The 23,759-nt window shown below is 38.8% G+C and overlaps 2 protein-coding genes across 2 annotated transcripts; both read left to right on the forward strand.

Annotated features, from left to right (window-relative positions):
• The first annotated feature begins 7,118 nt into the window (after window positions 1-7,118).
• Window positions 7,119-8,048, forward strand: LOC142214542 (olfactory receptor 12D1-like). The gene has a single exon (XM_075283488.1). It carries the CDS (start codon window positions 7,119-7,121, stop codon window positions 8,046-8,048), a length of 930 nt encoding a protein of 309 aa, XP_075139589.1.
• A 6,158-nt stretch (window positions 8,049-14,206) lies between these two features.
• Window positions 14,207-15,136, forward strand: LOC142214543 (olfactory receptor 12D1-like). The gene has a single exon (XM_075283489.1). It carries the CDS (start codon window positions 14,207-14,209, stop codon window positions 15,134-15,136), a length of 930 nt encoding a protein of 309 aa, XP_075139590.1.
• The last annotated feature ends 8,623 nt before the right edge of the window (window positions 15,137-23,759 follow it).

Genomic DNA, 23,759 nt, shown 5'->3' on the forward strand with positions numbered 1-23,759 from the left:
TATAGTTACATAGTTACGTAGTAGATGAGGTTGGATGAAGACATCAGTCTATCAAATCCAACCTATAACCCTACAGTTCCCTATAATGTTGATCAAGAGGAAGCCAAAAAAAACATGAGACTTATGCCAATTGCCCCATTTCAGTGGAAAAATTCCTTCCCGACTCTATTATAATTGTCTGATGTGACCTAGATCTGCATCATGGGGTCATCAATATAGATAATGTGTGCTTTATTAGATTAGTGTTTTGGTTTTTTTTTTCTTAAAAATCATAGAAAGACCCAGTGATTGTATATTGCACTTTACAATATTCCCACCAAAGTCTATGTGTCATTTCCCCGAGTCTTTGTTGCTGGACCCTGTTTGTTTGTTTTTTTATGTAGATTGTGAGCCCCATAAAGGGATCACAATGTACTTTTTTTTTCTCCTATCAGTCCTGTGTTTGTAGAATGGGAGGAAATCCACGCAAACACAGGGAGAAAATACAAACTCCTTGTAGATGTTGTTCCTGGTGGGATTCGAACCCAGGACTCCAGCGCTGCAGTGCTAACCACTGAGCCACTGTGTTGCCCCGCTTGACCCTGTCTGTGTCACTGAGGTACCACAGACTATATCCCATTCCCTTTCTGTCCATAATGGGTATGTGACCTCATCCTTGACTCTGGATGCATTTGAAGGGTGTGCTTATTAAACACAGCTCCCTACTTAAAAAAAAAAATTCACTGCAACTGGTGCTCCAATAGGAAACCCCATTTGAACACTATTCATGAATTGCAAACTGCTCAGCCAGAAACCAAATCATCTCAGAGTCCGCATACCAGCACCTCCATGTAGACCACAATAAATTTTAGGCATATCGTACAAAAGTGGTCACTTCGAATATACTCACTATCAGAACCTCCTTGGGCCACCTTGCTCTTATACTGCCAACCATTGTTGAACCATTCCATGTTTTCTAAATCGATCTTTATAATACATATGCTATCATCATCGACTGGACCTATCGTGTGTTCCTCTCATCATTTCTGAGCCTTTATTCAGGTGTTATTTCCCCTATAGTTGTTGCAATATCTTCTTATCATTTGAGTTGCCTACTTTTTATGTAATTGATCCATATGGGCCTTGAACATCACCCTTTGGTTAAGGTGTAAATACCATGGTATTATCTGCCCACTGGATACTCTATCAGGCCTATTACTCACCATGTTACTGTCTCACCTCTGATGTGACGGCCATGTTTGGATTATACACTGTCTACTAATAAGTATGTGGACACCTGTGGTAGAATAGAAAATCAACATTTATTTATATTCAATAGTTGGTAGAACCCAGCAGATGGTATTGATCGACACAATACTCCCGGATGCCTGGTGATACTCCTGGTGTACGTGAGACATCGGTTGGGTGCGGTTTCTATGGCCAACACTCGTCGGTCTCTATCTCCCAGTTTTGGGGGTCTATCAACTCAGAGTCAATGGGAGGCTTTTTTTTTCATTGCTGAAAATTCAGCGCCAAATAAAGCGCCATTTTCCTCTGTGTGAATGGACCCTCAGGGCAAAATTCCAACAATCACTGGGTATATTCCTGTCGGTATAAACAGTGTCAAGTTTTTCATTTGAAGCATCCCTGTGTTTTACAATCGGGTTCCAATACTATACATCATTGTATACTTATATATTCTATATACCAACATGATCGATTACATTCATCCAAGAGAACTGCACATGCGAAAGTATAGCGGGGGAGCATGCATATCTCGTGTATACCTTCAATGATGTTTAATGATGCAGATCTATATGCACAATCATACACTACACCCTTCACAGAATATATCAAGGGGTATAGTGAGCACTTTGACTTCACAGCTGTTTCACAGATTTTATTAACATTGAGAAGTGAACATGAAAAATTATTTTTTTTTTCAATATACCATACATTTAGTACCAAACTTTTCATATTTACAATCAGTTAAAGAAGAAAAAACACAACCCAGTTGGTTACACCATATCGCCCGAATACAGAAATACCCCACATGTGGTTGTAAACTTCTATATGTGATGGAGCTTGGAATGGAAAGAGCGGTATTTGGCTTTTGGAGGGCAGATTTTGCTGGAATGGTTTTCAGGTGCCATGTCGCATTTGCAGGGACCCTAAAGTATCAGTACAATAGAAACCTCTAATAAGTGACCCTATTTTATAAACTACAACCAACCCTAAAGGAATTTCTCAAGGGGTATTGCCATTTTGAGCCCAAGAGTGTTTCATAAAAAATAATGTACAAATGAAAAATTAAAATTTATGCAAAATATGCAGTTTTCATGTGTATTGTGCTGCACCCACTTTGTGTCATCAGAGACACGCACTCCTAAAACTATTAAGTGGGCTAACCCAGGTACAAAAAAGTTGTATATGTGGGTGTAAACTGTTTTTGGGCACACATCAGGGCTCAAAAGGGAAGTAGCAGTGCATTTTTTTGCTTTCAGAGTATAAATGTAGAGGGACTTTCTGGACGCCATGTTGTTTTTGCAGAGACCCAGAGGTGCCAGTAAATTGGAATTCTCCAAGAAGTGATTCTATTTTGTAGGGACAGTTTTAGGGTCTCTGAAAACTTGGCATGGCATCCAAAAACCTGATGTGTTCCAAAAGCACATAGCTCTCCTTCTTCTGCGCCTTGCTGTGTGCCCAAATTGTAGTTTAAACCCACGTGTTTGACACTAGTGTACCCAGGACGTATTTATGTAATGTATTTAATGTCATATGTGGGTATAAACTGATGTTTGGTCATAGCCAGGCACAGAAGGGAAGGGGTGCTGGTTAATTTTTTGAAGCATGGTCTGGTTTTTGGACATCATGCCACCTTTGCAAAGCCACTGAATTGGCTGTAAAGTGGAAGCTGCAGACATGTGACCACATTTTGGAAACTACACAACTGAAGGAATTTGAGCATTGCATTAGTTTAATTTACAGAAATGAATGTGCAGCTGATCATGAAAAGTGAAAAATTAAATTACTAAATCCAACACAACAGCATGTCCAATCTCAGTTCTTCAAGGGTTAGAAGAAGCCTGCAGAAGATGTCAACATACAACAGACACTACAATGAAGTGCAGGAGTGATAAGTGACACTGTTGGTATTATTCTGGGGTCCCCAACGTATTACAGTGGTTCATGGGTGATGAACCCCCCAAATTTTTGCATTTGGACATAGAATTCTTGGAAAATTTGTAATGAACCTGGCTCATTCGTGCAAATCAGGCCACAAAAAATTTGAATTCATTATTGCACAGTTTAGGTAAAATTCAGTGATGTAACAAAAGTCTTGTGGGCCTGGGTGCAGACTTTTGTCTGGGCCCCCTTCCGCCTTCCCGTGGTTGGCCCCACACAGTATTATATGCCCAGCAGTGGCCACCCCAGTATTATATGCTCCGAACAGCCCCCTTCTGCTCGGGTGCTATTATTATACTCTGGGGTCTCTTCAGATCCCTGAGTATAATAATATCCATAGTGATCCAGGGCCCCGGCCGTCTCTACTGTAAGTAAAAGGTAAGCAGGTATTCATTGTAAATAAATATAGGTCTGACCTTTGCATTTTCCTAATAATGGTTAAACATTAAGTCTCTTGATGTTGAATGAATTAGAGAAATCCTTCGCGGACCACGTCCACTGGGACACTTAACATCAATTACTACATAGAAAATAATCTACTCAGCCCTATATATATATATATATATATAAAACAGTGAAAAACAATTACTACATTTTTCCAATCAGATTGCTCCGAGTGAGTCCTCAAGACTGAGAATTGAACAAAGATGATTCTCATGTTATCAATAACAAGAAAAGTCAACAACAAGAAAATCTAGAGACAAGGTTAAGGTATGTGAAGATGAAGATTTTTTTTGTCAGTGGATAATATTTTTATTTCCCTGTCTATTTACCATAAAATTATGTACTGCAACAAAATAGGATACAAGATGGATAGGTGACAGATGGACGTGAGTATGCGCCATCCAAATTGGATTTGCACTCCTCACCTAGAAAGATACAGTATATACTGTGCTGCTTTGGACTTTGTTCTAGTGATACATAGATAGAGAGTTGATTCCAAAGATAAATTTAAAAAATCTTTAAAAAAGCAAAAAAAAAAAAAAAAAAAAAAACCCTACAACGTAGAATTTAACTGTCCCACCATTGCCATTTTCCATCTGTCCAATTTTATTTTTTACTCCCCACCTTCCAAAATTCATAACGTTGTATTTTTCTGTTTACACAGTATGAGTTTTTATTTTTTGCAGGACAATTTGTACTTCCTAAAGGTGCCATTTAATATTCTGTATGATGTACTGGGGGGGGGGGCTGCATGTGTGTCATTTTCACATGGGTTAAGTCTTTATGGCAAAGATGAATGATTAGTCTATTTTACGCTTGCACAATGACTCAAGTAGCATGCTGCGAGCACAATAAAAAAATTCCAATGCTTGTAGAAACACTCAATTAAAGAAAAAAAAATATTCCTGTATTTTATATATAGAGAGGGTTTTTTACATATCAATATTGATTATTCTGTTAGGCTATGCTTAACGGAGCAATGGTTAAATTGGAATTATTTATGTTTGAGCTTGTTGAAGATGGTATAATGGTCTGAAGAAAGGGATTAGAGATGAGCGAGTAGTATTCGATCGAATACCTCGCTCCCATAGGAATGCGTGTAAGCGGCTGAACACCAAGGGGTTAAACGCACTGGATATTTGATGTGCTTAACCACTTTGTGTTCGGCCGCTTACACGCATTCCTATGGGAGTGAGGTATTCGATCGAATACTACTCGCTCATCTCTAAAAGGGATACATTCTCCAAAACATGTTATATCTTTATATCTATCTTTATATCTAAATTTATCTGGAATCGTTGTTTGGTGAACCATTCATCTGTCGGAAATACAAAGAAGAAAGCGTCACCATCAATATCAGCATCCTATTATCTCTACACATTTCGATTTATTCTGGCCTGGACGATTTAATGGCAAGATTCCAAGGATCTCAGCACCCTGATAAGCCTTCAAACTGTAGTATCACAACAAGATACCATCCAAGGTTCTTATCCAACTCACAAGGGATCACGTTTGTGTGTTTTTTCCTTACAGAATTTGAGGATTTGCTCCTGTATGGTAGAGTATCCTGGAGAAATTCTCCCCTAGAAACAACAGGTGAATGTTGGTAAGGATGTTGGCATTGTATTGTTACTAGAGATGAGCGAGTAGTATTTGATCAAGTAGGTATTCGACAGAATACTATGGTATTCAAAATACTCGTGCTCGATCGAATATTACTCCTATTCGCAGTAAAGATTCAATTGAGAACCAGCATTGATTGGCCGAATGCTGAATGCTATACAGTGTACAGCATTCGGCCAATCAACGCCTGGTTCTGTTTTAAAAACATTACAAAACTTAAAAGTTTTGAAGAAAAATAATTTAAATCACCATATTCTGACATCTGTAAATTTTTAATATTTCTCTGTACAGGGCTGTGTAATGTGAGTTTTTTTTTTGTTTTTTTTTTAAGGACAATATGTAGTTTTTATTGATATGATGGAGATTATATGATGTTTTGATTGCTTTTTATTCCTTGTTGTTTGGTAAGGTAAATCGGCAAAAATTCAGCCATTTTGATTTTTTTTTGTCTGTTACGGCATCTACCATATGGGACAAATGTTTTTATATTTTAATAGTTCACAGGCAGTCTTCAGTGGTTACAGCACTATGACAGGGCTGGGAGCCTTGGGAAGGCTCCTAGCAGCCATGATAATGTGACGGCTCCCAGTATCGCACTGCCCCAGATTACAGATTCGCATAGGGAAACTGAAAGTAACTACTAAGATGCCGGCATTTGAGTGGTTAAATGCCAGTGATCAGAATCATCTCTGATCACAGGCAATGCTGCCAGGTCCCTGCTATGTGAAACAGCACAGACCCGGCAGCTAGTGTGCCCATGTGACACCATATATATAGTCATGCGTACTAGTGTTGAGCGAGTGGTATTCGATCAAATACCTCGCCAACATAGAAATGCGTGTAATCGGCTGAACACCAAGGGGTTAAATGCATTGACGTCCAAAAAGACAGAAACGGTGCCGTCCGTAGCTGAGAAACTGATTTGGTTATAACCTCGCATCATGCAGCAAAGGCTTCTGGGAAGTCGGGCATGTTGTTCAGGGTTGCTTGCTATAGAGGGCAGCATAACAGAGGCACTGTCTCCCTCTTTACATCTTGGGAGACAGATTTGCATATTCTTCCCATGTTGAATATTCGAAGCATTTAACCCCATGGTGTTCGGCCGATTACGCGCATTCCTATGACGGTGAGGTATTCAATCGAATACCACTCGCTCAACACTGTGTACCAATACCTGCATGTACGTTCTGGTGCGCATAGGGGTTAACCTTTAGATGCCATGGTGAGGTGTGACCGTGGAGTCTAAGAAATTATTTACACTTAAACTTTCATTCTCTATACCAAAATGTTCACCCACCCACCATGTTCATGGTGAGATTGCAGGAGATGTTCAGTAGATGGGAGACATCTGAATACTCTCAGGCCTGACAATATTTCAGTTAGAAGCTATAAAAATGGAAATCACCCGCTCTCCACATGTTACATCTAAAAGTAAATAATTTTTTTTTAGTATTTTATGGAAATGGATGAACTATCAAAATTACAATATTATTTTATACAATATCGTACATATTTGTGCAAATTCTAAAATACATATCTGATGGATGAACCCTCCGAATGTTGACATAAAAATTTCTCTGAACTCTCTTATTGATTTTCAATTTTAGTTCTTGAAAAATAAGTCAATTCCAATCTTAAGTAATAATTTTTAGAACATATGACACGAGGAATGTAAAATATGTAATTTTTTTCCTCTAGGGTATATGGTTCTCCAACAGCAAGAACGATGGCTCATAAAGTATAGAACTTTTTAAAGAAATTTTGCTGAATTGTGAAAGATTATTTTTCTAGTATTATTATTGAACTCATCTTCCTCAATCTAGAAAATTTTTGTAATTGTTTATTTTTTATTTGCTATATTGGGGTCCAGATACAACACATATACAATGAATGTAAGCAACTATACCTCAGTGACTGAATTTGTCTTGGCTGGTCTGGGAGTCAAAGACGATTTAAAGGTGATGTTCTTCTTAAGCTTTCTGTTACTATACTTGTTAACCTTGGCCACAAATCTGTCCATAATGATTATCACTATTTCTGATCTCAATCTCCATACTCCCATGTATTTCTTCTTGTGGAACTTGGCTTTCCTTGACATCTGTTACTCATCGGTAGTTGTCCCCAAGATGTTCACAGATCTTATATCTCAGGAGAAGGTGATCTCATTCTATGGCTGTATGCTACAAGTACATTGTTTCCATTTCTTCGGTAGCACCGAGGCTGTACTGTTTTCAGTCATGTCCTATGATAGATATGTGGCCATTGCACATCCCTTGAGATACTCAATCATCATAAATTACAATGTCTGTTGTGGACTTACCTTGTGTTCTTGGGTCATCGGATTTTTTCATGCATTATTACACAGTATAATGACTTCAAGGCTTCCATTTTGTGGACCAAATGTAGTGAAACATTTCTTCTGTGATGTTAAACCATTGCTTAGTTTGGCCTGTACAGATGTCTCTCTTAACTTCAAGCTGCTTGTTAGAGTCACTGGAACATTAACTGTAGTAACCTTAATGCTGACTGTCCTTTCCTACATTTTTATTAGCAAATTTCTTATAAAAATAAAGACTTCACAAGGACGAAAACGCGCATTGTCTACCTGCAGCGGCCATTTTACTGTAGTTACTCTGCAGTATGGAATGGCTATATTCACCTACATGCGCCCAACTACAAAATATTCTTTAGATCAAGACAGAGCAGCTGCCATTATGTTCTCTGCTATAACCCCAGCATTAAACCCAATTTTATATACATTAAGAAACAAAGACATAAAGAAAGCTTTCAAAAAGTTTCTTAAAATTTCCCGTTGATCTAATGTATTCAATATTATATACCATAAATACTAAATATGTTACTGAAGTTAAGAAAATAATGTATCAGTTGTATATAATGTTATACTACATAATGAATAACATTTTACTGAATTTTATTCAATAAAATCTCTTTTATTCTATGATTAGAAGACAAGTGGGATGCCCAGCTCAGTTATTGACAACCTTACTATTAGAGATGAGCGAGTAGTACTCGATCGAGTAGGTATTCGATTGAATACTACAGTATTCGAAATACTCGTACTCGATCGAGTACCACTCGCTATTCGAATGGAAAAGTTTGATGCAGAACCAGCATTGATTGGCAGAATGCTATACAGTCGGCCAATCAACGCTGGTTCTTCTCCTACCTTTAGAAGTCTTCTCCGTGCAGCTTCCCCGCGGCGTCTTCCGGCTCTTCATTCACCCTGCCAGGCATCGGGCCTGGGCAGAGCCGACTGCGCATGCCCGCACTACAAGCGGGCATACGCAGTTGGCTCTGCCCAGGCCCGATGCCTGGCAGAGTGAATGAAGAGCCGGAAGACGTCGCGGGGACGCTGCAAGGAGAAGACTGCTCGGAGGATCCAGCCTGACCCTCACTTGTGGACTTGGTAAGTATAATTTGTTTGAACGTTGCCTACCCTGGAATGAGCATTTTCCCCCCCATTAGACTATAATAGGGTTCGATATTCGATTCAAGTAGTCAAATATTGAGGGGCTACTCGAAACGAATATCGAATCTTGGACATTTTACTGTTCGCTCATCTCTACTTACTATATCATTTATTAATATTATTATTTTTAGATATACTTGGTATGTATGTAAAGGGTCTGCATAAATAGCTCGATGAACTAGTGCAATAAACAACAACTAAATGACTGAACTCGTACATTGCGAGTGAAAACCTTGTCCGTTAAGGTCTTTCAATGTACAAGGAAAGTAGGAGATGAATGTACAGTAGAGATGGGTGAATCGATTCATAACAAACTGGATTTGAACCGAATATTCCAAAAAATAATTTTTTAATGAAACGGAACCATTTGCAATTCAATGCAGATAAATTAAATTGCCCTCAGCGACATGCACTGCATTCAATTATTATACTCTTGGGTCTCTTCAGAATATCCTATAATAGGTGGAGGCCCAGGGGAGGTGACTAAATAAAAAGCATTTATACTCACCTTCTATAAACTCTCTTGGGCTTCTTCATTGTGTCTGGCACTGTGTCTCTGCCTAGTGCTCTCCTGTGACATCATGCACCTGAGGTCACTATTGAGGCCAGTGATTGGGCATCATGATGCTGGGATCGCCCATGTGACCATTGTGGACCATCACAGACCTCAGTGGTGACCCTGGGCACATGACGTCATGGGAGATCGCCAGAAGGCCCAAAAGAGGTAACAGAAGGTGACTATAAATCTTTACTTATCTATTTTAAATATAATTTTATCACATTTTACAAGATACAGAAATGAATAAGATTATAGGTAATAATACAGTTTCTTGTGGAAACATCCTGAATCCATAAGGAAACACCGAAAATATAAAAAACTGAATGTGTATAACTAGCAATCAGACAAGTAACAGGGGAAGAAATAGGGAAGGGAGGGAGAAAAGGAGCAGTAACAGAGAAAACAGGGTAGGGAAGTAGGGATTAGGGTTGAGCGATCTGGATCGGGAAAGATTGGATCCCAATCGGCGATCAAGCAAATTTCATATTCGGGATCATCTGGAAAATGATTGAAAATTGGATTTTAAAAACGATCCTGAAATCTCAAGATCTGCTCAACCCTAGTAGGGATACATTGGTAAGATTTTCTAAGGAGAGGAGTAGGTGTGAAAAAGGGAAGAGGAATTAAAAGGCTACAGTGATAAGAGTTGGAGATGAGACATCAGGGATGTAGAGGGTAGTTATCCAATCAGGGTTACCAAGAAGAGTAAAATAGTTTGTCAGATCCCCCACGGAGGACCAGCAATTTTTCATAGGAACAATTGATAAACACTTAGATGGTAATTTCTTAATAGGATTGAAATTTGGTGCCACAAGGGTTTAATTAATGGACATCTCCAAGAGAGATGGAGTGATCCAAAGCCTATAGAGCATCTCCAACATATAGAGCTGACTGTAGGATGTACAGTCCTATGAAAAAGTTTGGGCACCCCTATTAAATCTTAATCATTTTTAGTTCTAAATATTTTGGTATTTGAAACAGCCATTTCAGTTTGATATATCTAATAACTGATGGACACAGTAATATTTCAGGATTGAAATGAGGTTTATTGTACTAACAGAAAATGCGCAATATGCATTAAACCAAAATTTGACCGGTGCAAAAGTATGGGCACCTCAACAGAAAAGTGACATTAATATTTAGTACATCCTCCTTTTGCAAAGATAACAGCCTCTAGTCGCTTCCTGTAGCTTTTAATCAGTTCCTGGATCCTGGATAAAGGTATTTTGGACAAACAATTCAAGTTCAGTTAAGTTTGATGGTCGCCGAGCATGGACAGCCCGCTTCAAATCATCCCACAGATGTTCAATGATATTCAGGTCTGGGGACTGGGGTGGCCATTCCAGAACATTATAATTGTTCCTCTGCATGAATGCCTGAGGATTTGGAGCGGTGTTTTGGATCATTGTCTTGCTGAAATATCCATCCCCGGCGTAACTTCAACTTCGTCACTGATATTTGAACATTATTCTCAAGAATCTGCTGATACTGAGTGGAATCCATGCGACCCTCAACTTTAACAAGATTCCCGATGCCGGCATTGGCCACACAGCCCCAAAGCATGATGGAACCTCCACCAAATTTTACAGTGGGTAGCAAGTGTTTTTCTTGGAATGCTGTTTCTTTTTGGACGCCATGCATAACGCCTTTTTTTATAACCAAACAACTCAATTTTTGTTTCCAAAATGAAGCTGCCTTGTCCAAATGTGCTTTTTCATACCTCAGGCAACTCTATTTGTGGCGTACGTGCAGAAACGGCTTCTTTCTCATCACTCTCCCATACAGCTTCTATTTGTGCAAAGTGCGCTGTATAGTTGACCGATGCACAGTGACACCATCTGCAGCAAGATGATGCTGCAGCTCTTTGGAGGTGGTCTGTGGATCGTCCTTGACTGTTCTCACCATTCTTCTTCTCTGTCTTTCTGATATTTTTCTTGGCCTGCCACTTCTGGGCTTAACAAGAACTGTCCCTGTGGTCTTCCATTTCCTTACTATGTTCCTCACAGTGGAAACTGACAGGTTAAATCTCTGAGACAACTTTTTGTATCCTTCCCCTGAACAACTATGTTGAACAATCTTTGTTTTCAGATCATTTGAGAGCGGGCTGTCCATGTTCGGCGACCATCAAACTTAACTGAACTTGAATTGTTTTGTAGAAAGAAATGGTCCAAAATACCTTCATCCAGGATCCAGGAACTGATTAAAAGCTACAGGAAGCGACTAGAGGCTGTTATCTTTGCAAAAGGAGGATGTACTAAATATTAATGTCACTTTTCTGTTGAGGTGCCCATATTTTTGCACCGGTCAAATTTTGGTTTAATGCATATTGCGCATTTTCTGTTAGTACAATAAACCTCATTTCAATCCTGAAATATTACTGTGTCCATCAGTTATTAGATATATCAAACTGAAATGGCTGTTGCAAACACCAAAATATTTAGAACTAAAAATGATTAAGATTAATAGGGGTGCCCAAACTTTTTCATAGGACTGTATATGGGATATTCTGAGAGGGGTGAAATACTACTAAGTGTGTTTGGTATTGTTCCTAGTGAGATGTACAGGATTTATATTTCTCTGTCCACTGAAAGGCAAAACCCCATTCTTTAAGAGTAAAAGTGGTGGAAAAATCATTCTCCTATGTTCAAAATTGAAGAAATCTCTACAGTACAGTAGGGGAAGAAAGAAGTTGTTCAGATGGTATTGCAGTAACAGCAGGGTCATTTTCAGTTGTAGTTTTCCTTAAGAGATAGGTTTCCATGTTGGCTTATTGAAGTACGAGGAGATAAAGGAGAGGGCCACACCTGTGATGCCAAAAGTAAAAAAAAAATAAATATATATATATATATATATATATATATATATATATATACATATATTATATTACTAGAAGGCAGTGGTCAACAGTTGCACAAGCAAGGGGCAGGTCTAGGGGAGAAGTAAAGTCATTGGGCTGTGGAAGGTAGTAGGTCATTCATTGTGTAAGACAATGATTCAGAGGTACAAGAACCCGGGTAGTAGCCATAGTGTCTGCCACAGGGCTCGGGACCTTAGTGTGCCAGAGCACAGGAGAGGTGAGTACCACTGGTTTTTATGTTTGTCACTTCCCCCTGGGACTCTAATCAGTGTACTCTGGGGTCTGAAAAGACTCCAGACTATAATAATATTTTGTGAGTGGTCCACTATGAGATATTATAATGTGTGGAGGCCACTTTGGGACATTTTAGTGTGTGTAAATGGGGTGTTATACTGTGTGGTAGTCAAAAAAGGGATCGCTATTTTGTGGGGGGTCCAAGTCAAAAGTGTTCTGAGGGACCTAGTCTTTGCTAGTTACGCCCCTGCAATGATTCATACAGTACTGTATGTCAAAAGTGAATAGGAATGTACGCTAAATAAATACCGGTCTGACCTTTAATATTTCCTATGAATGGTTAAACATTAATGCTGGGTGAATTGAAGAATCCTTTGTAGACTATGTCCACTGGGGCACTTAACGTTAATTTCTACATAAGGGATAATCCACTCAGCCCTATATATATTACAGACAATAAGACTTACTATCCTTCTCCAGTCTGATTGCTTGTGGGTTGTGAGGAAGATGCAAAGACTAAGGATTCTAAAGAAAATATAAGAATACATTTAAGGTATGGAAACATGATTTATTTACTATTCATATTGTTCTGTACTGTCACAGATAACAGGATGCAAGATGAGGAGATAGATAGATAGATAGATAGATAGATAGATAGATAGATAGATAGAGAGAGAGAGAGAGAGAGAGAGAGAGATAGATAGATAGATAGATAGATAGATAGATAGATAGATAGATAGGAGATAGATAGATAGATAGATAGATAGATAGATAGATAGATAGATAGGAGATAGATAGATAGATAGATAGATAGATAGATAGATAGCTAGGAGATAGATAGATAGATAGATAGATAGATAGATAGATAGATAGATAGGAGATAGATAGATAGATAGATAGATAGATAGATAGATAGATAGATAGATAGATAGGAGATAGATAGATAGATAGATAGATAGATAGGAGATAGATAGATAGATAGATAGATAGATAGATAGATAGATAGATAGATAGGAGAGATAGATAGATAGATAGATAGATAGATAGATAGATAGATAGATAGATAGATAGATAGATAGGAGATAGATAGATAGATAGATAGATAGATAGATAGATAGATAGATAGATAGATAGATCATTGCTTTCTAAAATAAATCACTTCAATGTTTATGTCAGCATAGCTATAAGAGGGCTTGCTTTTTGTGTGATAAGCTGTTTCCTAATACCATCATTTCCCCATTTTTTATTCTAAGGGTTCATTTAATATTGAGATACACATAGTTATAGTTTATTCATGTTTAACTATCCTTCCTGAATTTAAAAAAAATATGTTTTTATGTCAGTGCTCTTTCCTGTCTGAGTTCCAATGTGACTGTTTTTTTTTTGTTTTGTTTTTTCAGGATGAGCTGTATTTTTCAATGCCACCATTTTTAGGTAATAATAAGATATATTGGTTAAGTTCTTTCAACTCTTTCTTGGGGAAAAGAGAACAAAAAATACTGACATTGTTTCTTTGTGTTACAAATTGTGCACCAATCACCCTGCGGAAGGACATTTTTCCTTTATGATATGGGTCAGTATGTTTAAAGCAATACAAGAGATGAATATATTCAGTGATTTGATATCTTTATACAATTAATGAGGTTTATGAAAAACCAAAAAGTTTTGTTGCCATGTCGCTGTATTCTAACACCCATAACATACAAAATCTTATTACTAAACTTTTCCAAGACATTTTGCTCAATTGTAAAACATTAATTCTCCAGTGCTGACCCTAAAAAATGGATTGATTGCTTTTATTTAACTATGTTGGGCTCCAGATACTATACATAAAATGGATATAAGAAATTCCACCTCAGTAACTGAATTTGTCTTGGCTGGTCTGGGAGTTGAAGATGATTTTAAGGTGATTTTCTTCTTAAGCTTTCTATTACTGTACCTGCTAACCTTGGCATCAAATCTGTCTATAATGATTATCACCATATCTGATCTAACTCTTCATACACCCATGTATTTCTTCTTGAGGAACTTGGCCTTCCAGGACATCTGTTATTCATCAGTGGTTGTCCCCAAGATGATCATAGATTTTCTGTCTCAGAAGAGGATGATCTCGTTTTATGGTTGCATGTTACAAATAAATTTCTTCCATTTCTTGGGTGGTACAGAAGTTGTACTTTTTACAGTCATGTCCTATGACAGATATGTGGCCATTGCACATCCTCTAAGATACTCAACCATCATGAGTTACCAAGTCTGTTTAGGTTTAACTTTGTTTTCTTGGGTCATTGGATTTTGTCATGGATTAGTACACTGTATAATGACTTCAAGACTTCCATTCTGTGGGCCAAATGTGGTCAAACATTTCTTCTGTGACGTTAAGCCATTGCTTAGTTTGGCCTGTACGGATGTATCTCTGAACGTCAAGCTGCTTCTTACAGTCACTGGGACATTAGCTATCTCAACCTTAATGTTAATCATCATTTCTTATGTCTTCATTGGCAAATTTCTTATAAAAATAAAGACCTCACAAGGACGGAAACGCGCATTGTCTACCTGCAGCGGCCATTTTACTGTAGTTACTCTTCAATATGGAACGGCTATATTCACCTATATGCGTCCGTCTACAGAAAATTCTTTAAATCAAGACAGAGCAGCTGCCATTATGTTCTGTGCTATAACCCCAGCATTAAACCCAATTTTATATACATTAAGAAACAAAGACATAAAGAAAGCTTTCAAGAAGTTTCTGAAAATTTCCCGTTGATCTAATGTATTCAATATTATATAATGTGTTACTGAAGTTAAGACAATAATGTATCTGTATGTATTGTTATAATATACTGTACTGAATTTTATTCAATAAAATCTCTTTTATTCTATGATTAGAAGACACGTGAGATGTCCAGCTCAGTTATTGACCACCTTACAGTATTATTGATTAATATTGTTATTAATTTTAGTTATACATGTTATGTATGTAAAGGGTTTACAGAAATAGCACAAAGAACAAGTGCGATAAACAACTACTAAGTGACTGAACTGGTACAGTGGGAGGGAAAACCTTGTCTGTAAAGGTCTTAAGTACAAGAAAAGTAGAAGACGAATGGACAGTAAAGATGGATGAATCGATTAATAACCAACTGGATTTGAACAAAAAATTCCAAAAATTTAATTTTAAATGAAACTAAACAATTTGCAATTTGTCATAGATCAACTAAAATGGCCTGTACAACATGCACTGCATTATACTCTTGGGTCTCTTCAGAATATCCTATAATGGGTGGAGGCCCAGGGGAGGTGACTAAATAAAAAACATTTATACTCACCTTCCATTAACTCTTTCAGGCTTCTTCACTGTCTGGCACTGTGTCTCTGCCTCCTCAGTGATGTCTGATGCTCTCCTGTGACATCATGGACCTGAGGTCACCACTAAGGCCAATGGTTGGGCATTATGATGCTGGTGTACCCATGAGAACATTGAAGCCCAATCAAAGACCTCAGTGGTTTACCTGAGTGCATGACGTCGAGAAAATTTCACGATCGCGATCGAAATTCCGAACACGATCTTTTTAGGTGGGATCGAGATCAGTACTATTTCCCACAATGCTTTGCTTAGCCTTCACACTGAGTATACGCTCCGCTCATTCTGAGCAGAGTGTATACTCAGTGTGAAGGGTCCGCTGCGGTTCCATAGGAATGAATGGAAGCGCCAGCACACAGCCTTAACCCCCTGTGCGCCAGCTGCCTCCATTCATTCTAATGGGAGACTAAACTAACATCTCTAGTAGCTACTTACCTCCAGAGATGGCTGGTCCGGTGCCCGGTGTTCTTGTTCTTCTTTGCCTCGCTGCCGCTCCACGCTGCTCTTCTCGCCTCGCTGCTGCCGCCTCCCAGGTTAGTGTTTAAAGAGCTAGGAAGGCGGGGCTTGTGGCTTAGTAGAGTGTGGGCGGGTACAGGGTGGGGAGACGTGATGTCTCCCCTCCCAGTACCCACCCACACTCTCCTAATCTGGGAGGCATTGGGCAGCGAGGTGAGAAGAGCAGCGTGGAGCGGCAACGAGGCGAAGAAGAACACCGGGCACCAGAGCAGCCATCTCTGCAGGTAAGTGGACACCAGGGGGGACTAAGTAGCCATAGGATTAAAAAAAATCCTCTGGCTACTTAGTGTTTCACTACATAGTGTGGATTCTAACAATTCTTAGATTCCATGCTGTATAGTGAATAGGATTGCTTTTAAAATCCGATCTCCGATTAATAAAAAAAATCCCATTGACTTGCATTGGGATCGGAATTGGGATCGAGATCGGGTTCGAATGAAAAATGATCAGAAATTGGATTTTAAAATCGATCCTGAAAAGTCAAGATCGGCTCAACCCTAGTAACAGTAACACAGTTAATGATGATATATAACTACCAATCATAACAGGGGAAGAAATAGGGGAAGGAGGGAGAAGGGGGAATACTAAAGGGGAAAACAGGGTAAGGAAGTAGGGATACATTGATAGATTTTATAAGGAGAGGGGTAGGTGTCAAAAAGGGAAGAGGTGATAACAGTTGTAGATGAGACACCAGGAATGTACAAGGTAGTTGTCCAGCCAGTGGTTCCAAGAAGAGTACAAGAATTTGCCACATCCATGATGGAGGCCTCGGAACAATTGAAAGACACCTGCATGGAAATATCTTAATAGGATTGAAACTTGGTACTACAAGGGTTTAATTAATGGACATCTCTAAACTAGATGTAAGAGTGATCCCAAGCCTGTACAGCTTCTCCAGCACATAGGGCAGACTGTGGGTTGTATAAGGAAAAGTCTAAGAGGGTTAAAAAAAACTTATAAAAAAAAAGTTTTTGGATTTGTTCCCAGCGAGATACACAGGATGCAAATTTCTTTGTCCACTGAAGGGCAATACCCCATTCTTTAACCCCTTCCAAACATCCGTCATACTAGTACTGCATATGCCGGGTGTTTAACTATGGTAGCCGCCATAGCACCGGTCGGTGCCCACATCGATATAGGAGATAAGTCAGTAATATGATATTTGAGAGTTTGGAGAGGTATAGCCAATTTAACAATTAAAGCGTGATCATGTGCAGTATACATAGTTACAGTACATAGTAGATGAGGTTGGATGAAGACATCAGTCCATCAAGTCCAACCTATAACCCTACAATCCCCTACAGTGTTGATCTAGGGGAAGGCAAAAAAAACCCCCATGAGGCTCATGCCAATTTCCCCATTTCAGGGTAAAAAATCCTTTCCAACACCAGTAGATCTACCTCTATGCCAGGCACGTAGAAAGGTTATGACTGAAGGGAGGTTGTGTTTGAAATGAAGGTTTCTAGAAGTGGGAGCAAGAAATAAGATTTTGAGTCTTTAACTTTGGACATGATAGCTTCTTGTGAAGCTCATGGTTTTATTAACACCGGTAAGATAGTTGGTTTAGAGCAAAGGCTAGATAGTAATGACATAGATTGGTGACACCCATACCAGTATGGACCATGCATTTAAACATCAAAGAGGATAGTCATGGTTTGGTGTTTGTCAAAATTAAATTATTCCTTTGTTTATGAAGAGATTTAAAGATTGAAGTCTAAATCCGTAATATTAAAGTCCTAAAATAGTATAATATTCGGGGAAGCTTTAGCATTTTGTATAATACTATTCTACCTTTCCAACCCAATTCAAATTTGGAAAATCTAATCAATTTTAATTTTTATACCTCCCCTGGGCCTACACCTATTATATACAGGGGTCTGAAGAGACCCAAATGTGTAATACTATCACTTCCTCTTTAATCCAAAGACGTTTGGACCGAAGAGAACCAGAGGATTGCTTCATCCGAACACGGGAAAAAACAAACCTTCATGGGTTTGCCAATCTCTACGGTACAGTATATATAGACAGAAGTTGTTCAGATGGAATTGCAATAACAGCAGGGTCATTTTCGGTTTAGGCTTTCCTTATGGGTTGGTTTTCTATGTTGGCTTAGTGAAGTATGAAGAGATCAAGGAGTGGGCCATTGCAGTGATGCTAAAAGTTTATCATATTATACAACATTTATTATATTAATAGAAGGTAGTGGTCAACAGTTTCACAAGCAAGGAGAAGATCTGGGGGGGAGTACAGTTGTTGGGATTTGGCAATTAGTAGGTCACTCATTGAGTAAGAAAATGATTCAGTAGCGTAAGAACCGGGGTAGCAGCCATAGAGGCTGTCACAGGACCTATAGACCCCTGATGTTTTTTTTTTTAAATAAGTCATTATTACCTGGAATAACCCCAACAGGTAACAAGCCCTATTTACTTAACAATCTCTTCTCCTGTTCATGGCCATTTCCACTTCCTGTTCTGCATCCCATATCATGTCGCTGGGACCCTCTGGGGGGCGGAAGGGGAAGCAGATGTAGCTATGAGCAGGAGTGGGGATCAGTAAGTAAGGTCACAGGCCCACAGCAAGAGTATTTATTGGATGTACCCAAAAAAATACCAATATTATTTTACTCTGAGGACTCTTCAGATCTCCAAGTGTAATGATCGGCAGGCCCAGGGGAAGTCAAGTGAACATAAAAAACAATGTTACTCACCTCTCCTGTGCTCTAGTGCGGCTCGCTGCCATCTTCAAAGCTCATTGGTGATGTCTCAGATGTCACATGGGCTGGGCTGGCATCATTATTAGAGATGAGCGAGTACTGTTCGGATCAGCCGATCCGAATGCACGCTCGCATAGAAATGAATGGACGTAGCCGGCACGCGGGAGGTTAAGCGGCTGGCCGCCGTCAAAGCGGAAGTACCAGGTGCATCCATTCATTTCTATGGAGCGTTCTGTTCGGATTGGCTGATCCGAACAGTACTCGCTCATCTCTAATAATTATGTGTTGAGGCACTTGCTTGGCTCACATGACGTCTGTGCTGGAGATCAGGAGAGGTGAATACTACTGTTTTTTATGTTTAGGACCTGCCCTAAGCCTCCGATCAGAATACTTTGGGGTGAGAATAGACTAGAGTATAATAATATTTTATAGGTGGTCCACTATGAGACATTATACTGTGTGGAGGGCTACTATGGGGCATAATACTGTATGGAGGGGTCTCAATGGACATTATACTGTGTGCTGAGGCCACTCTGGGACATAATATATTGTGAAAGGGCCACTGTGGGGCATAATTGTTAGGACTGTGCGGCAGGTACGGCCAAAGTATCAGGGTTACAGCCTGTTCCACTGTAACTTCTCAGTCTAGCATGCATGGGGTTAATTCCCTTGCAGCCGATTGGTGTGGTCGGTCTGCTGACTGACAGTAGTGTCAGCCTATGGGCACCTAGCTTGGGCACCTGGGCTGGCTGAAAAGAAAACTGGAATTTATTGAAAATAAATACAGGTGTGATCTTCAATATCTCCTATGAATGGTTAAACAGTAAGTAATGCTGGGTGAAATGGAGAAATCTCTTGTAGACTATGTCCTCTGGGGCACTTAACGTTAATTTGTACATAAGGGATAATCCACTCAGCCCCATATATATAACAGACAATAAGACTTACTATCCTTCGCCATTCTGATTTCTTGTGGGCTGTGAGGAAGATGCAAATCCCAAGACTAAGAATTATAAAGAAAATGTAAGAATACAGTTAAGATATTCCTTTAATAGTCCCACAATGGGGAAATTTCAGTGATACAGTTTCATAGATGGTACAGTAGTATATAACAAGAGAGAAACACATAGAAGCTCATGGCAGATAGAGAAATCCTAGGAATCATAGCAACTAAAAAAGAAAGAAACACAGACACACTGCAGGATCATTTAGTTCTCTGTGCAGATTGATGTTAATAATAATAATTATAATAATAATAATAATAATAATAATAATAATACAGCCGACTTGGTTGTAGGACACGAGGAGGGGGGTCACAGCATGTGGATATAACAAGCAGAAATTTTTGCAGAGGTGGGGGACATATGCAGCTATCATGATAACATGTGGTAGTTCCTTTGGTAGGTGGTGAGATCTCCTGCTCACAGCTGATAGTTCTGTATCTTGCATCAGCACTATTGTCCTTTTAACCACAAAAAATGCCCCAAATGTCCTTCATCACAAGCCGTCCTCCTCCTCCTTACCACAGTGTTCTACTGCCCCAAGGAAGTCAGAGACCATCCAGGTATACATGGTGCTGCTCTCTTGCCAAGCTTCCATAACTCCTGGGGTAGGTGGGTGATGGTAGGTTCCCAGGTTGTAACAGTGTCCCACGTGTCCACAGTAATAGAAAGAAATACCAGTCAGCTGTAGCATCTTCACACATCAGCAATTGACGCCAGAAATCATCCCTTGAACGAAGAAGTCCGCATTTCCATGTAGGTTTCTCTTCCATGCCGCATGTTGAGCCATGCTGTCCTAGCTGGGGGGATGGTAACAGGCACATGTGGAAACCAGCTGAACCAGGTCTTGAGTCATTGTCCATGCTTTACAATGGAAACAAAAGGAACAAAAAACTCCACAGGGTCTTCCATTCGATTTATAGTTGCTAAATTCATAGTGCTAGATTACTTGGTTACCGGATTCTTGAAGATACAGAGAAAAAGAGTGAAAAAGGAAAGAAAAGTTTGCTCCCAGCTTGGAGCACTGCATCAAGGCAGCCAGCCTCTCAGGGGGCGGCGCCTAAAAAAAAAAAAAAAAAAAAAAGGTATGGAAACATCTTTTTTTTCACTGTTTACTATTCATATGGAACTATGGGAAGAATATGCAAATCCGCCTTCCATGATGTAATTAGGAAGACAGTTGCTGCCTCATTGTTGCAAACCAATAGAGGGCGCTCACTAGAATGTGCAAGCCTGTCTTAAGACAGGATTCCAGTGAAATAACCCAATAATGGCTGCTCCCTTTAGCCTCATGCCCGACCTTCCAAGAGGCCTTTGTTTAGCAATGACGCTGGGATTATTACCAGGTTATAGTCTCTCAATCGAGGACAGCTGTTTCGATCTGGTTGGATCTCATCAGCCCGATGTAGAGAGGACTATAACCTGGTAGAGGTGAGAGGCTTAGACAGGGTTCGGGGGATATTGTCACTCCTTAGGGAGAGACCACCATATAGGTGTGTGGAGACTTGTTAAGCCTTTAGCACTCCACTTTGCAAGGAACTATGGGAAGAATATGCAAATCCGCCTTCCATGATGTAATTAGGAAGACAGTTGCTGCCTCATTGTTGCAAACCAATAGAGGGCGCTCACTGGAATGTGCAAGCCTGTCTTAAGACAGGATTCCAGTGAAATAACCCAATAATGGCTGCTCCCTTTAGCCTCATGCCCGACCTTCCAAGAGGCCTTTGTTTAGCAATGACGCTGGGATTATTACCAGGTTATAGTCTCTCAAGCCTCTCACCTCTACCAGGTTATAGTCCTCTCTACATCAGGCTGATGAGATCCAACCAGATCGAAACAGCTGTCCTCGATTGAGAGACTATAACCTGGTAATAATCCCAGCGTCATTGCTAAACAAAGGCCTCTTGGAAGGTCGGGCATGAGGCTAAAGGGAGCAGCCATTATTGGGTTATTTCACTGGAATCCTGTCTTAAGACAGGCTTGCACATTCCAGTGAGCGCCCTCTATTGGTTTGCAACAATGAGGCAGCAACTGTCTTCCTAATTACATCATGGAAGGCGGATTTGCATATTCTTCCCATAGTTCCTTGCAAAGTGGAGTGCTAAAGGCTTAACAAGTCTCCACACACCTACTATTCATATGGTTATGTACTGTCATAGATAACAGAATGCAAGATGGATAGATAGATAGATAGATAGATAGATAGATAGATAGATAGATAGGAGATAGATAGATAGATAGATAGATAGATAGGAGATAGATAGATAGATAGATAGATAGATAGATAGGAGATAGATAGATAGATAGATAGATAGATAGGAGATAGATAGATAGATAGATAGATAGATAGGAGATAGATAGTAGATAGATAGATAGATAGATAGATAGATAGATAGATGATAGATAGATAGATAGATAGATAGATAGATAGATAGTAGATAGATAGATAGATAGGAGATAGATAGATAGATAGATAGATAGATAGATAGATAGGAGATAGATAGATAGGAGATAGATAGATAGATAGATAGATAGATAGGAGATAGATAGATAGATAGATAGGAGATAGATAGATGGGAGATAGATAGATAGATAGATAGATAGATAGATAGAAGATAGATAGATAGATAGATAGATAGATAGATAGATAGGAGATAGATAGATAGGAGATAGATAGATAGAAGATAAATAGATAGATAGATAGATAGATAGATAGATAGATAGATAGATAGATAGATAGGAGATAGATAGATAGATAAATAGATAGATAGATAGATAGATAGATAGATAGATGATAGATAGACACAAAGATGTAGAATTATATTACGGTTTGCTTGACTGATTTTGTTAATTTCAGTTAGTAAAGCACAATGAAAAAGAATATCAAAGCTTGTATATCAATAATTAAATTAAACTAAGTTAATATTCCTCAACCCCTTTTAGCTCGTCTAGGACTTGGCCTATTATGTTCTTAAAGACTGTAAGATTTTTTTTTGTGTATTGTTTTTACATGACTACTTTTTTCAAGAAATTAGTTTTCAATTTTCATGTTAGCATAAACTTGGGGGCTTGTTTTTTGTGTGATAAGCAGTTTCTTAATACCATCATTTCCCCATTTTTTTTTTATTCTAAAGGTTAATTCAATATTGATATACACAGAGTTATAGTTTATTTATGTTTAACTATTCTTCCTGAAATAAAGTGTTTTTGTGTCAGTGCACTTATCCAATTTTTCTGTCTGAGTTCCATTGTGACTGCTTTTTTCCTGCAGGATGATTTGTATTTTTCAATGCCACCATGTTAATGTGCTGATAATATACAGATTAAGTTCTATTAACTCTTTCTTGGGGAATAGAGAACAAAAAATACTGACATTGTTTCTTTGTGTTTTTGAATTGTGCACCATTCACCCTGCGGAATAACATTTTTCCTTTATTATACGTGTCAGTATGATTAAAGCAATACAAGATATTAATATAAGATAAGATGAATATATTAAGTGATTTGATATGTTTGCGCAATTAATGCAATTTATGAAAAAATTAATGTTGCCATGTCACTATATTCTAACACCTATAACCTTAACAATTTTCCATCAATGTACCAGTAAGTAAGCGGGTTATTTTGTTGTAAGTTCTGTTATTTATGAGAATAATTTTGGGTGACATGCTAATATGATTTATTCATAAATGTTTATCATATTTTCAGGAAGACTGGAACAAAATAAAAAGTAATTTCACCAGTACTCTATGGTTTTGGTTTTAGTTATGTTCTAGGGAATTTGAATCTTCAAATA

The sequence above is a fragment of the Leptodactylus fuscus genome, chromosome 7, assembly GCF_031893055.1.
Source record: "Leptodactylus fuscus isolate aLepFus1 chromosome 7, aLepFus1.hap2, whole genome shotgun sequence".
Classification (NCBI taxonomy): Eukaryota; Metazoa; Chordata; class Amphibia; order Anura; family Leptodactylidae; genus Leptodactylus; species Leptodactylus fuscus.